The 14,159-nt window shown below is 42.5% G+C and overlaps 1 protein-coding gene across 1 annotated transcript; it reads right to left on the reverse strand.

Annotated features, from left to right (window-relative positions):
• Positions 1 to 917: 917 nt before the first annotated feature.
• Positions 918 to 12,805, reverse strand: cep126 (centrosomal protein 126). Its single transcript, XM_030765210.1, has 12 exons — positions 12,774 to 12,805; positions 12,145 to 12,261; positions 10,436 to 10,587; positions 10,162 to 10,270; positions 9,377 to 9,572; positions 5,251 to 7,303; positions 3,447 to 3,602; positions 2,895 to 3,016; positions 2,183 to 2,231; positions 1,652 to 1,867; positions 1,138 to 1,202; positions 918 to 1,019 (listed from the first exon to the last, which is right to left on the reverse strand). The coding sequence occupies exons 1-12, from the start codon at positions 12,803 to 12,805 to the stop codon at positions 918 to 920; spliced, it is 3,369 nt and encodes a 1,122-aa protein (XP_030621070.1).
• Positions 12,806 to 14,159: the final 1,354 nt, after the last annotated feature.

Here is a 14,159-nt window from a genome sequence, read left to right on the forward strand (position 1 = left end):
AAGAGAGAATAAAAATGAGGCGGGATGTGATCCATGAAGCTGTGACAGGATTTGAGTATGAAGTCTGCATGCACTGATTGTATCTGGTGTTTGAATCTCATGTGTCTGACTGTCTAATTGTATTAAAATGTGACTTTTATTCTTTATAATGCCCTAGCATGTGTTTTCTCTCTGTTTGCTCCTATCACATTTTTATTTCTTCTTTGGTGTGTTTTTTTTTTATTTCAAACATTTTAGATGAAATATATGTTTTCTGAAGAAACATGCAATAATTAACAGGTCTTATTTTTTTTAATATATTGTAGCATTATGCTATTTATTTTGAATGTCACAGGTTTATATGGGTTACAATCTATACAAAACAACTGATATACTTGGGATAAAAGTTAAAACAAACCTAAAATATATATCTTGTTATTTTATCAAAAAGACAACAAAATGATAATATTTGCCCATTATTTATATCAAGGTTATTTTTATACAGAAAAATGCATGTCAATTTACAATTTTCAAATATGCAATTACGTATAGGAACTTATTATATTAAATAAATGAATCACAAGGCAAAAAAAACCAACCAAACAAAAACAAAACAATAAAATAATTTTCTACCTCTTCCAGGGAAATTCTGAAAATAATCTTGAATATATGGCCTATGCTATTCCTCATTCATTGTATTGCTCATCATACACTAACAATAAACAACATAATATATCAATATAATACACTTCAAGTCTGAAAACGTATACCTACAGTAGACACTGACACTTACACCACATGATGTCTCCCAGAGACAGAGTGTGATTCGAGTGTCTGTGATATTTGTAAAGTGCTTACTTATGCAGTTAAAAGGCTGAAGGTACACGGGACAAAGAGAGAGTTCAGTGAGATGAAAGGGTGCTCCGTGGGATATGGAGTCAGTATCGTCTGTGAGAGCGTGAGTGGTTGTTGGCAGAGAGTGTATGGGGCCTGTGCCGGGTAGCAGCTGCTGCCTCGCCCGTCTGGGCCGACAGGTTCTGCTGGAGGGTGAGGAGGAAGAGGACACTGAGTTAGGAAAAGCAGAATGTGACAACGAACAGTGACGTGCCCAAGGACACACACACACACACACTCACAAAATAAACCAGGACTACTCACACAGGCCGGGTCCAGAGCAAAGAGACCTTTGAGCGCTGGATTGGCTCCCACTATCTCTTGCACATCTGTGAAACCCAGTGAGGTGTCATGGTTACGATTTACGCTACATCACATTACTGTTATACCTCATCGCTGACTGCAGAATCTAACAAATGCTATTCATCACAGACAGGAGGTTTTAACAGAGAAACAAAACAAGTACTGCTAGTAAAACTCAAGGATAAAAGTAAGGGTTTTGTCAGCAATGCTTCAGTAATCTCCATCAGTAAGTCTGTGCAAATATTTTAAAATGAATTAATATGTTTAAATGAGCCATTTGTAAAGGCCATCATAAATGATTAAAAGATGTTACTGAACAATGAACAATTTGGTCCCTCTTTTAGACCCCTTTAAACTGTGCATACACCTTAATACAATTCAATATCTCTTCACAAATCTGCATTAAAGACAAGCCTGGTCCCAGCCAAGCTGGTTACACAAGTGTTGGTGCAATACTGTGGAGGGTGATGCTGACATTGTAAGCGGTGGTTGAGTTTGTCCAGTGACTGGAGGATTCTCTGCTCCTCTAGAGAGAGGGCACTGAGACCCAAGGACTGTGCTCTCTGCTGCTGCTGTACCACTCCAGCCCTATGGGTTTGAACCGTCCCCACAGCAATCAGGTCCTCTCTGTCAATCACCAGCTCCTCATCGTGAGGCTCCGCCCGCAGGAACTGTTCAGCTATCTCTGGGCCTGACAGAGAAGTGTGAAAAAAACTGGGCTGTTAAAATTTACTAGATATATTACAGTCTGAATCGGGCACCTGCTACGATTTTAAAAGGGAAATCCTTCAATACTGTGCATTACAAAATTGGTAAAGTCTTGGTAAAGGTGAGATACTGAGGTATATCACTGAGATACAGCCGGTGTGTTCTCCCAAGATATTCTGGGCTTCAAAAACTGCATCTGCAGGTTTTGTTTAAAATGGTTAAGATTAAGTAAGCCACAAGAGCTGCACATACTCTCTCTCTCTCTCACACACACACACACAAACCAACACTTACATACCTTCACTCTGACATGTCTGGTCTGCTTTACCAGGGATCAGAGTAACCGCCTAGAAAAGTCAAATAAAACATATTAGTCTGTCTAATATGGGTCAAATACACACACACACACACACACACACACACACATATATATATATATACACACACACACACACACACACATGCAGTTACTGTATTTGTAGAGCAGTAAAAATGAGAGCTGGTTCTGGACTGGTAAACTAATAAACTAATGACAGAGAAAGTCTCTTAAATCTTGATGTGTTTCGCTGTTCTGAGAAGTTGAGAATAACAGACATGCTGATGCACACCGTAATGGCTGTCCATTTATATGCAGGCAGAGCATTTCCAAATTTTCCACTTAACATTTATGATCTTCTGGCCGCTGTGAGTGAGGAGGATTACGAGCGTGTCCTAACACATCCTGCATGCAGCTGTCTCAGCTTAGCTCACTCCCTGTCCCCGCAAGGCACTCCAACAAGCGTGTGTGTGTGTGTGTGTGTGTGTGAGTGCCCGCGTGCATAGGTGCACATTTGTGTGGGCATGTGCATTTGCATTTGTGTGTGTACCTGACAAGCGCAAGAAATCCAGCATGTGCGTATCCATGTGTGTATGTGTGCGTCCCTTTTAGGTCCAAGGAAGTGAGCGTGAGCATGAGTCTGTTTGTGTATGCATGCATATGTGTGTGTGTGTGTGTGTGTGTGTGTCTGTACCTGATAGGTGAAGGGCAGTTTTCTTACTCCTGATCCTAAGTGTTGGGTTCTGTTGTGGTCTACACACACTCTGTTCTTCAGTGAGTTAGTCTCCACCACCTGTCTCCTTATAGGACTCCTCACTGGCTCACACAAAACAACCACAAATTCTGCTAATTGAAAGAGTGCATTAAAGACACTGTCACATTTCATTACACACTCACATGCACATCTGAGCACTGGAGTAGGAAGGGCTGCAACACTACAGAAAAAGTTCAGTTGAGGTCTCCAGCCTTCACAGCTGGCACTTTTCCAAATACAGCCTCTATAACCCCGATATTCACATCACAAGCTTATCCGTAACCTTGATTCAATTTAGGCCTCACGTACAAGCAGTTAAACTTAAAAGTGGTTATCCCAACCATGTGAAGGCTTTACTTTTGTCATTTACAAATGTGCCATCAGGGGTAGAACTCCCCACTCATCACCTCTAAATAGACTCACAGCTCTTAAAATGATCTGGCAGTCTGTGCAAGTAATATCTGGAGCTCTGGTTATTCCCTTGGCTCTTACCATTGGGGGGAGAGAGAAAAAAACCGCCCATTCTTGTGACTGCTTTGACTCCGCTGATCAGAGTATCACCGTTGATGGTAACGTGGGACAGATTGGCACGGGCTTGAGGCAACACAGACAACGAGCTATTGTGAGCTGGGAAGCTGCGAGGGTCACCTAAGTCGATTTAGAAAAAAAAAAAAGTGGGGGGGTGGGAATGAGTTCAAGGGAAAAGTCCCAAGAAGAATGCAAGCACTGCTCTTTTTCAAACAGTTTCTGTTTCACACCAATTCTTTCCTTACAAATTTTTTCCCTCATTCCTGTTCCTCTGATATAAAAACACAAAGTGACCCAGAAGGAATATAACATCTCCATGATCATAAAGATCCATTTCAGTAGAGTGGTAATCTCATAACTGGTGCGGTGCTGTGCAAGGGGCCAAACAAAACAGACTTTATTGATTCAAGTCTAAAAAACAGCCTTTGCCAAAGACTCTAGAAAAACATCCCACTGAGAACCTCAAACAAAGCTGCTGAAACCTGCCGACAGACAAAGAGAGCATAGTTTCCTCTGAGTAGATTCTTACTGGTCTATATGATATAGTTTCCTCTGAGTAGATTCTTATTGGTCTATATGACAAGGTGCAAGACAAGTTCACGGACAGCCAGATGATCTCCCTGACTGTTAGTTTTGTCTGACATTGCTGGAATGTTCCTTATCTACATCAAGGGAAAAGAAAAAGGTGAGGGGAAAAATGTTATGAGGATTTTTTTTCTCATAACAGGTGAAACAATTCCAGTCACAAGGTCGATAATTACTCATTAGGGAACATTCGTTTCAAAACATCCTGAGAGTAAAGAAAGAAGAATGATAAAAATAGACATGAAACGTAGTCTATTTGTATGCTAACATGATTTTTTGTTCACAATACCGGTAATTCGTGAGAAATTGGATTAGATGAAGCATCCGTGTGTGAGGGAGACATGAAAAGCTCTTTTTGTGTGTGTGTGTGTGTTTGTGTGCATGTGCATGTTTGTGGGTGTGTGTGTGTATGTGCGTGTGTGTATGTGTGTATGCATATTGCAGCTGATACGCTATCATGTATGGGGTTTTAAATATCAAACAGTGAGATGTTTGATGTTAGGTAGGGTGGTTTTATGACCCTGAATCGTAAGTGTGTGTTATTGTTTTTTGTGTGCTGTTGAGTTTCTCCCCCTGTCTGTGGGTGGTGCTGTTTCCCTTGTCTGGTGTGTTTTCACCCGTATGTTTCTCTGTTTCTTTTAACGTGTTGAGTTGCAGGTGGTGGCTGGGGATTGGTCTGCAGACTGATGGCGCTGTTTTTAAAAAGACGCTGCTTCTGATGCCTGCTCAACCCCCCTGTTTTTCATGGCTCCCAACTTGACCGTGCCCGCTGTTGAGCAATCGCTACTTCTGTGTTTGATATTGAGATTGATATTTGTTGTACATATTGTGAATAGTTTTGAGAGAGAGCAGTCTGGGTAGTTAAGCCTTTTTTGTTGCTAATTCTTTTCTCATGTTTTTTCGGTAGGGAGATAGGTAAGCGACTTGTATTTTCTTTTGTTTTCTTTTTTTGGGAATAGGTCATTTAGTTTGTAATATTGTAGATTGTTTTGTTTATTGTTTTGGCCATCCTCACCCCGAAGCTAACACTACCACCTTTTTTGTAAATAAATCACTCTTTATTTGGATGGTATTCGTTGTGGCACGGGTCATCATTGGGAGTGGGGAAAAGGGGAGTCACTTTATGTTATGCTTAGTTACCCCTAAGCTGGGCATAACAGTGTGTGTGTGTGTGTGTGTTTACCATCCTTGCTGGCTAAGGCACTGCGGACTCCATGCCACAGCTGTGTTATCTCCTCGTCTGTGGGTGTACGGTCCAGACACAGGCCATTCTCTCCACACACCAACAGTCGTCTGGCAGCACTCACTGTGGGGGCATCCTGCTGACAGAGAGCATAGATGCCCTTTGACATGGTCTCACAGGTGTAGGCATAAGAGGGTGGCACTGGGGCAAAGAGGGTGCCTTCGTCTCTCTTGGGAACATGGCGGTGAACCTTCACTTGGACATCTGAATTGTCTTTGTACTGGGTGTGTTCTATTGAAAGGCCTGGCTTATTATGGGCATTGTTGTCACTGTGAGCCACCTTGGTGGTGTGCACCGGGGTGTCTCCTTGATAGATGTCCACTGTTTCAGTCCTGGGCGGGGGTCGAGGTACCATGACCTTCCCTTGGGTCTTAGTCACATGACTGGCTGCGCTGGCGGACTGTGGCCTGATGATGGTGCCCTTCCTGGCTCGAACAGATACGGCACCTGAGCCTGGTCTTGCTGAACGCACTCTACGGGGAACCCTGGGCCCGAGCCGAGTGCTGGCTCTATGTGGCTTTGATTCCTCCACCTGCTGCTGGACTTCCACATCTGCCCAAGCCAGCTTGGTTGGGTGTGGGCTCACAAGGGCCATCATAGATGTGTTCTTTGGCCCTCCTGAGGGAACACTCACATGCCCTGCAGAATGGTAGGACCCTTGCTGGTGGTCCACTGACACAGGTTTATGTGGAGGTTGAGGACCAGGTCTGGATTTGGCTGGTGTTGGTCTGTTCTGTTCTCTCACAGGCCTATCCTCATCCACCCGCCTTTCTTCAGCACTGACCTCATCAAACCATCGCAGCTTCTTCTTCACAGTCTGACTGCTCTCCGGCTCTTTGGTCTTTGCCTTGGTCAGCTCAACACTGTCCCGAATCGACATAGCCACTTGCCTGGTGAAGATCAAATGCCCTGGTCCAAAAAAGAGATTCGTGTCCCCTGCAATGTATTTTGATTGCTTTTTTAAAATTCCTTTAAGGAACCTAACTTCAGCTGTTCTTGAGACAGGATGGGCAGCGTCGGTCTGAGAGGGAAATCTGGCCAACTGCTCTGTGATACTGGAAGACTTGGCCACATTAGCTTTCTCAAGGTCAGCATTGGTGACTGTGCTGCCAGAATCTGCTTTTCTACATCTTTCCTCTGCCCATTCGGTCTTTGTTTCTCTTCCGTGGTTGCCAGCGGCATCCACATCTGGTTTGTGCTTCTGAGCCTGCTGAGGACTCTTTGTCTCTATTAGCTGAGAGTGAGAGCTCAAGGGTACAGTGGCACACTGGGAGGTTACGTTCAGGTTAACAGCCGAGTGTGAGCAAACTTCACATAAACCATCTGTGCGTTTGAACGTGCTTCTGGGCAGAACATTCAGAGCTGCTGAGGGGGGTTTAGGACACCTCTCCTCCTGTTCTGAGTTGGACTTAGGTTCTTGGAGTCGACCTGAGAACTCCAGGGATGTGGAGTCCGGCACGGCTGGTGCTGTTTCACAGTGGTTAATGCCAGGGCTTTTGTCTGTCTGGATATTCCCTTGGGTGTTCCCATCATAACAGAAAGTCATGTGTCCTAAATTTGACAGCAGGGCCTGCTGACTCAGCAGGTTTGACTCGTTTGGATGGTGCTGAATGTTAGAGCTTGGAGAGTTGTCCTTCAGGTTGCACTGCCCTGCTGCCTGTGTTAAGTCTTGTAGACTCCAGCCTGAATCTGCTGACTCGATGTCCCTGAGAAGAGCTTTGGGTGTGGTACAGTCAGGCTTGCTTGAATGGTTCAACACTTTGGCAAGCAGGCTTTTGTTTGAGTGACGGTTGATGTCGGCTGACGGCCAAAAGGAGCCGAGGTGTTTCTGTGGTGCCTGAGGTGTTCTGCTGTCCTGTAGCTGTAAGGCATCCAGACAAGAGCTGGAGCAGGAGGCAGGGTCTGTGGTTTGGTCCTGACAGGGGTCTTCATTCTCCAGGCTATCCAGGCTGGAAAGGCTCTCTGTAAGGCTACGTGCAGTACCCCCCCATTCCTAAGAATGAACAAAACAGCTGAGTCAATTTACACCATGCAGGCACAAGTTTGCAGATATGCTGGGTCAGCAGAACTGTTAACACTCACCAGAATTTGTTTAAACACCGTATATGAACGACAGACTGCTTGGCACCATGCCTGTGGTCGGACATTACTAGAGTGCATTCCTAGTTGGACATTAGTTTTGATGGACAATGTAAATAAAACGATGGGGACCTCCCTCTTTCACAGAGAGAAGAGAAACAAAGGGGAGAAAGAGGAAAGACTGATAGACCATTCACTTCGCTTTTTGCCGTCTTGGGAGAGCTCCAGAATGCTGACTTCACTATTTGGTATGAATAAAATACCTAACGGAATAATTTAACCACTGAACAGTATCTTTAGTAAACAAACCAAAATAGTATTCTCCCCTGTTCCAGTTTCTGTTAACCTCTTGCTCTGTTTGCTTACGTATTTCAGTAAACATGTTTCTGTGTGTTATGGCAGTGATTATTCTCTAGCTGATTTTGGCTCACTCTCTGTTCCATTCCCACTTGCAAAATTTCTTACCCAGAGGGGTGAAAATCTCACATGTAAGACTACAGCCTGTTCTCATTCGCAGATCGCCGGATGAAAGAACATGTGTAACGTACTGTTCTGCATGACCGTGAGATGAAAAACATGGGCTAGCCACTCCTGCTTGAGCTATCACGGTTACACATAGGCTATGCCACGTTCTAGAGAAATACAGTGTAAACAGAAGCCCTAAAGTGTCAGATGTGTATCAAAATGAGAAACAAGGGAAAAAGCAAGGGAAAAATATATATGAATTTGTACATGGCAATCAACAAACAACAGGACATAAAGAAGCTAAGAAATGCAATTAAGAAGCTAAATCCTCAGCGAACCCAGTGCATTCTCTGTCTTTGGATTAAGTTAATAACTGGATTCCATAGCCACGTACTCTGCGATATCTTTGAAAGAACCCCAGTGAGGTGTATATATCAGTGAATTCACCGTAAAACAGTAGTAAAGTAATTATTTTGAATGAAATATAATTCTATCCTGATTCATGTGAAAAATTGTCAATAAAATGGTCTGGATAGCAAGTCATGAGGCAAGCAGTAGTAACAGACTTTCTGAGAACCCCTTGGGCTTGTTTTCAGTGGAACTGACATAAAACCCGTATAATAAATTCTAGAAGCGTGATGACATTTGAGTGTAGAAGATAACATAATTTCTAAGAATCTCCCTCCTGCCCAATAAATAGGATTATGCCTTCAAGCACTGTATATAGCTGGGGGATTACATGTTGGCCTCAAGCTGGCACAGGTAACATTCCTGTGTGTGTGTTTGTGTGTGTGTGTGTGTGTTTGTGTGTGTGTGTGTGTGTGTGTTTGGGAGGGACAGAGAGCTAAACATTGTGTATATGTGAGTAAGCCTCTTCTGCTCCACTAAAAGGGCTACTTCTTTGCTCAGATGGTACTTAAGCAAGTTATGGCAAAGATACCTTACAGCTAAAATTAGACTTTTTCCATTTTGGTATGTTCTTACCATAGAACAATACATTTTCGTTGCTCAAACTCAACACAGTCTGTAAAAACAGCGAAAAAAGTAGAGCAATGGAAAACATGCAGTCAAACATCAACTGCATGCCAATAATTAAGCTTAATACTCACACCCATAATGCAATGCCGCTTTATAAAAGACTTCACAATTGCATTATGATGCATCACAACAGACTATAATGTCATCTGAGACACATTTTCAAATGGTCAAGAATAGCAAAAATGACAAAGATGATTAATGAGTTTATCGAAAGAAATCATAAATATCGTAAGAGTGCATTATCGGTGTCTGTTTTCTGCCTGTCTTGGATAAAAGTGTCTATTAACTGAATAAATATAAACGTCTTTTTTTGGTTGACTTTTTTTGGTAGTCTATTAATGACCTTTTTCACATTAAATGTAATGACATCTCTGTATTAGTTTCACATGTTCTAGAAACAAAAGCTGGGTTTAAAACGAAGCTGTCAAACCACACCAGTAAAGCTGACCTTAGGCAGTGAACGAGGCAGATCCTGAGGACATACCTGTGGGTTGCTCTGCTCCCCATCCTTCAGCAGACTCTGGCTCTCCTGGAGCTCAGAGAGGAAGAGGAGCTGGCTGCTTCTGAGGTTACTCAGACTCCTCTCTTGCGTGAGTCTGCCGTAGGCCTCGGCTGTAGAGAGGCGCTGACATCGAGAGCCGGTGGGTCCGCTGGGAGGCCTGGGGGAGGGGGTGCAGCTCCTAAAACCGAATGACAGCATCTGTCTGACAAACTACAGAGTCTTACCTGCCTGTTTCATAACACTATGGTGCAAAGCACTAACTTACACATTCTGTAGCACTCTGCACTGCTTTCATCAACATATGCTAACCCTTATACACATATTTTTTTGACTGGTGTAAAAGTGGAAATACTTCAGCATTTTAAGGCTTAAACATTTACATATAAAACAGTGCCTCTCCATTGTCAAGGTTCTTGTACACAAGTTAGAACATCAGCTTGAAGATATATTGAAACAATCTTTTGTCCAACATGGCCTTCAAATATGAAACAAAAGAAACAACTGAAGTATTCCATTAATGTGTTTAAATTATTACCCCAAGCCATATCAGTCAGTCTATCTGTTATAATTGCAGGGATTATCTTCCAAATATAAGAACCATACAGAGTAAAAAATTTGCAATAAACATAAATCTTAGTTATAGCACCATCTAGTGGACAACATTACAACATTCAGTTACTTAATAATAAATCCTATTGAAAGTCAATGTGTGGATAACACAGAACAAGGCAATTCTGTATGGGCATGTGAACTGCAGTGTGACCTACCTGCTGAGGGTAGAGGGGCTAGATAAGAAGGACTGATGTGGGTAAGAGCCTGCGGTTCCTTGAATATGACTGAGAGCTTCATCGATGTTTGGAGTTTGTTTTCTCAGTGCTGGGCCACACATTCATAAAGCACACACCAGTTAGTTAAAGTACATACCGACCAAGTCATAAAGGACAGCAACGTAAAAAGCTGATGCGTTTATTATCAGTGTGTGCGCGTGTGTGTGCGTGTGCGTGTGTGTGCATGCACGCCAAGAGAAGATTCTGGAGAGACTCTTGCCTGGTCTCTTCCTGTCCGAGGGAGGTAGATGAGCTCTCTGAAAACGTTCTGTGGCCTCCTGAACTCTCTGTCTACGTTGCTGCAGAATGTTCTCCCGCAACCTCTGCTCCTGAATATCTCTCTGCCTCCTCCTCTCCTCTAGAGCCCTGCATGTGTGTGTGTGTGTGTGCGTGTAGGCGTGTTTGTGAGAGAGAGAGAAAGAGAGGGAGAGAACAGAAGATTTAACTTTTATTTTAGTTTCACAAATGCCTCAAATCTACGAAACCTCAGACAAGTTACAACACACTTTGTTTGCAATATGAAAATATGACTCAGTACATTATGAAAATGATACCCACGCAGCATTCAATTTACTTGGAGAGAGAGACAGAGATTTCAGTTACCTTGGCATCACTTCACTGAATAATGATTCATCATTGGCGATCTTTACCAATCAGAAAATGTTAAACCAAGTCTTGATAAAAGTCATTTGATACTGCCACAACCAACAGCTGCGTGCACTGACTAGAAAACTAGAAAACAAAATTTAAAAAGAAGAGGAAAATATAGCAAACATGGGTCAGTGCAGAGTTATGACACACTGTGTGTATATCTGCATCTGAGTTTTGAAAACAAAAGCAATCAACCAATCTGCAACTGTATCAACACACAATGACTGGCTCCTTCGGTTAATACAGGAGAGCATGCAGGAAGAAACTTAATATCATATAGGAATTCTGTGAGGACTGGAGTGAATACAGTCGTGTGGTTGTGTGTGCTGAACTGGGAAACAGGAATTCTCTCACTATCTCTCTGTTTACCTCAGATTCATGCCCCCATCACACACACACCTTTTTGTACACTATGTTCCTTTGTACAGCCTACTGTTCCACTTTCCCTTTATGAACCTCTGTCCTGTGACAGGTTTAGTGGATATAAACTGTCAGGGATTTGTGTCCCAGTCGGAGCTGAACTCCAAAGTGTGTGTGTGTGTGTGTGTTTGTGTGCATGTGAGTGACTAGCCGAGTCACTCGTGTCCGTAATAAGTTGTTCTGCTCTTGCTGATTAAGAGCTCTATTTCCAGAGGGAAAATCCTGGCTCTCAACTGAGGGGTTGAATAACAATATCTCTGACTCGTGCATTAGCTCTTCTATCAGTGATCCCCAGGCATGGCACAGGTCAGAAACCTAAGCTGCCACACAGGAAATAGGGTAAGCTGCAGGTCACTTGTGAAAGCAGGACTGTCTGCTACAGTTGTCAGGGTTTAGTTGGGGGGGGGGGCAACAACAACAACAAAAACCCCTCACAAACAGAACCAGAACTGGAATTAAGACACACTGTTTTAAGAGCAAGCCTGAGTGGTTTTGGCAACTATTCCATGCAAATGCACTTGACGGAGTGACACTGACAGCCTTTCCAGGGTTTTCCGTCTCTATTGTTGGAGACCAAAATGACTGCACCTTCTTGTTCCAGCCAATGTAAGTAATCGAATTCACTCACCAGTCACACCAATAAACATTTGTTAAGCATGGTGTGTTACAGCTGGTTTCAAAATATCTAGACAAAATGTTACCCTGTGGGTTCCCAAATTAAAAATGGTGACTCCTTGTATGTGTCATATTTTCTTGGTTCATATAGTATATTTCAGAAATGGATTTAGATACAAAAATATTGTGTGAAAGAGAGGTGCACAGACAACACCTGAGAGCTGAACTGGTTTTTACCTTCGTCGACGATTCGTCTCCAGAGAGAATTTGCGTGCGCGAGCTCTGCAGGACTTCTGCTCTTGCACTAGCAGCTCGCGCTCATCATCCAGCTCTCCGCTTAGACCTGCCCTGACACCGGGTTAAGGACATGTAATATTTCACACTGCCTTTCACCCTTAGATGACAAGAGAGAAATCGGTTTTCATGTCACATCTGGTAAGCGTGTTAGCCAGACATTTTCTAAGATGAATTTAAACTTTAAGTGTAAAACTCAAACAACAACCAACAAACCAAACAAAGATCTATCAGGGGTCTAAGATCTTGTAGCTACCTAACTTTCTGGTAACGGCATGCTTTAAATGCGTTATCTAATGATTATTTGATAAAGAATATCAGAATAGACTCATCGGTAACACTGTAACAGGAATACATAAATCCAGTTCCGAATTTCGAATGTCTTCCGAATGAAGACAACTGGATAAGCAGAGCTAGGTAATTACCTGTGTTAACTGTCTGACCTTTAATGTGGGAGCGTCAAAAACGGCATTTGATAATGAGGTTAACAGAAAAGAATGACCCAGAACGCACTCCGAAACTCCTGGCATAGGCTCCTTCGAGGAAAAACGAATGCGAATAGGAAAGGATACGAGTAAAACAGGCTGTCCTGTAGAACCTGCATTCCGACGAAACGCAGCCGAGGTCCAGCGTGGTTTCAAAATCCCACAAACATCATCTAAACAAATTTAGTACACAAATAATATGCTTTGAGTCGAAGTGTCCAGGCATGGCTCAGTAAACCTACTCGTTCAGTGTTGCGTTATTAGTGGAAATTAATTAGCTATCAGTTGTAGATAGCTAAATTGGAAAGGCTAGTTAACGTTACCTTCGCAGTTGTAAAAGAGCCATTCCGTAGACAGAACATGTAGCCAGCTAACGGACTCCGGCCGATTGTACTTCTTCAGGACTTTGAAGAAATCCTCCAAACACGGTTCTGTGTTTCATTTCAAGAGATTCGTTCAATTTATCAATATTTAATCTAGACGGAGACTTCGCGAATCCAGCTGCATCTTGATACGGTTTTAGGCCAGACTGAAGGGTAAACATTTCACTACAATTAACGTATGTGCCTAAACGTTACGCCATGTTGGCAACCACAGACGCGCTTCCTTGACAACGGAGATAAAGATACTATGTCAGACGGGGGCGGTGTAGCGCCGAAACAGATTAGTTCAGTGTACAAGTTTGCGTAACCACCACAGAAATATAGTGAACCAAATAAAGCACAACTAAACAAAAACTAGAACTATTGTTCGAAGCCCTTTGTCTGCTCTGTTCGTGTATTGCCTGACTTTGCAAATCTAATTTAATAGATTAGTCAGTTAATGAAAAGATGAAACAAGCTCCACTAAGCTATGAATGGACTATTGCATATGTATTTTAATATGCACATTATCAATTACATCCTCACAGACATGTTGTGATTTTGATTGATTTTAATTTATCTTATCATTTATTATGATGACTTGCTCTGATAGCTGCGCCCCTTTTTGGACAATTAGAAATAAACTGTGACACTCGTCTATTGTCTTTATCAGGTACAGACAATCCGCCACAGATCCATGGCTGAACTGCTTTCACTCTTTGGTAGTCTAATCCACGTCAATTTAAGAGCACATAGTTCTGTGCAAGTTGGGTAAAGTTGATCTAAAAAGTCTGTTGTGTTGGGTAAGCTATAGGACAACATTGTGGTCCAAATAAGTTTCTCGCATTTCTGATATTTGTGAACTCAAGTGTCTTTAATGTAATGTAAGGTAGAGTCAATCAGTGTAGAATCAATTTTGAAATAATAAATTATGACACTGTCAATGTCATAGCCCAGGAATTTGATTAAAAGAGGACAACCATGAAAAATTACATGAAAATATTCTAAATTAGTGTCCCAAGAATATCCTGTTGTTGAGAGGCAAACGTAGGTCATTGTGACATCTATCATTTGGGGCATTAGGGAGAGGAACACTAATCACAAATAGAGC

Source organism: Chanos chanos, chromosome 2 (genome assembly GCF_902362185.1).
Source record: "Chanos chanos chromosome 2, fChaCha1.1, whole genome shotgun sequence".
Taxonomy (NCBI): domain Eukaryota; kingdom Metazoa; phylum Chordata; class Actinopteri; order Gonorynchiformes; family Chanidae; genus Chanos; species Chanos chanos.

Bases quoted from the DNA above. Each gene is read 5' to 3' on its own strand.
- cep126 (XM_030765210.1), bottom strand. From the start codon at position 12,805: ATGCAGGTTCTACAGGACAGCCTGTTTTACTC. The intron at 12,262-12,773 runs GTATCCTTTCCT...TCCTTAACCCGG, and splicing joins CAGGACAGCCTGTTTTACTC to TGTCAGGGCAGGTCTAAGCG. The intron at 1,020-1,137 runs GTGAGTAGTCCT...CTCACCCTCCAG, and splicing joins TTGCTCTGGACCCGGCCTGT to CAGAACCTGTCGGCCCAGAC.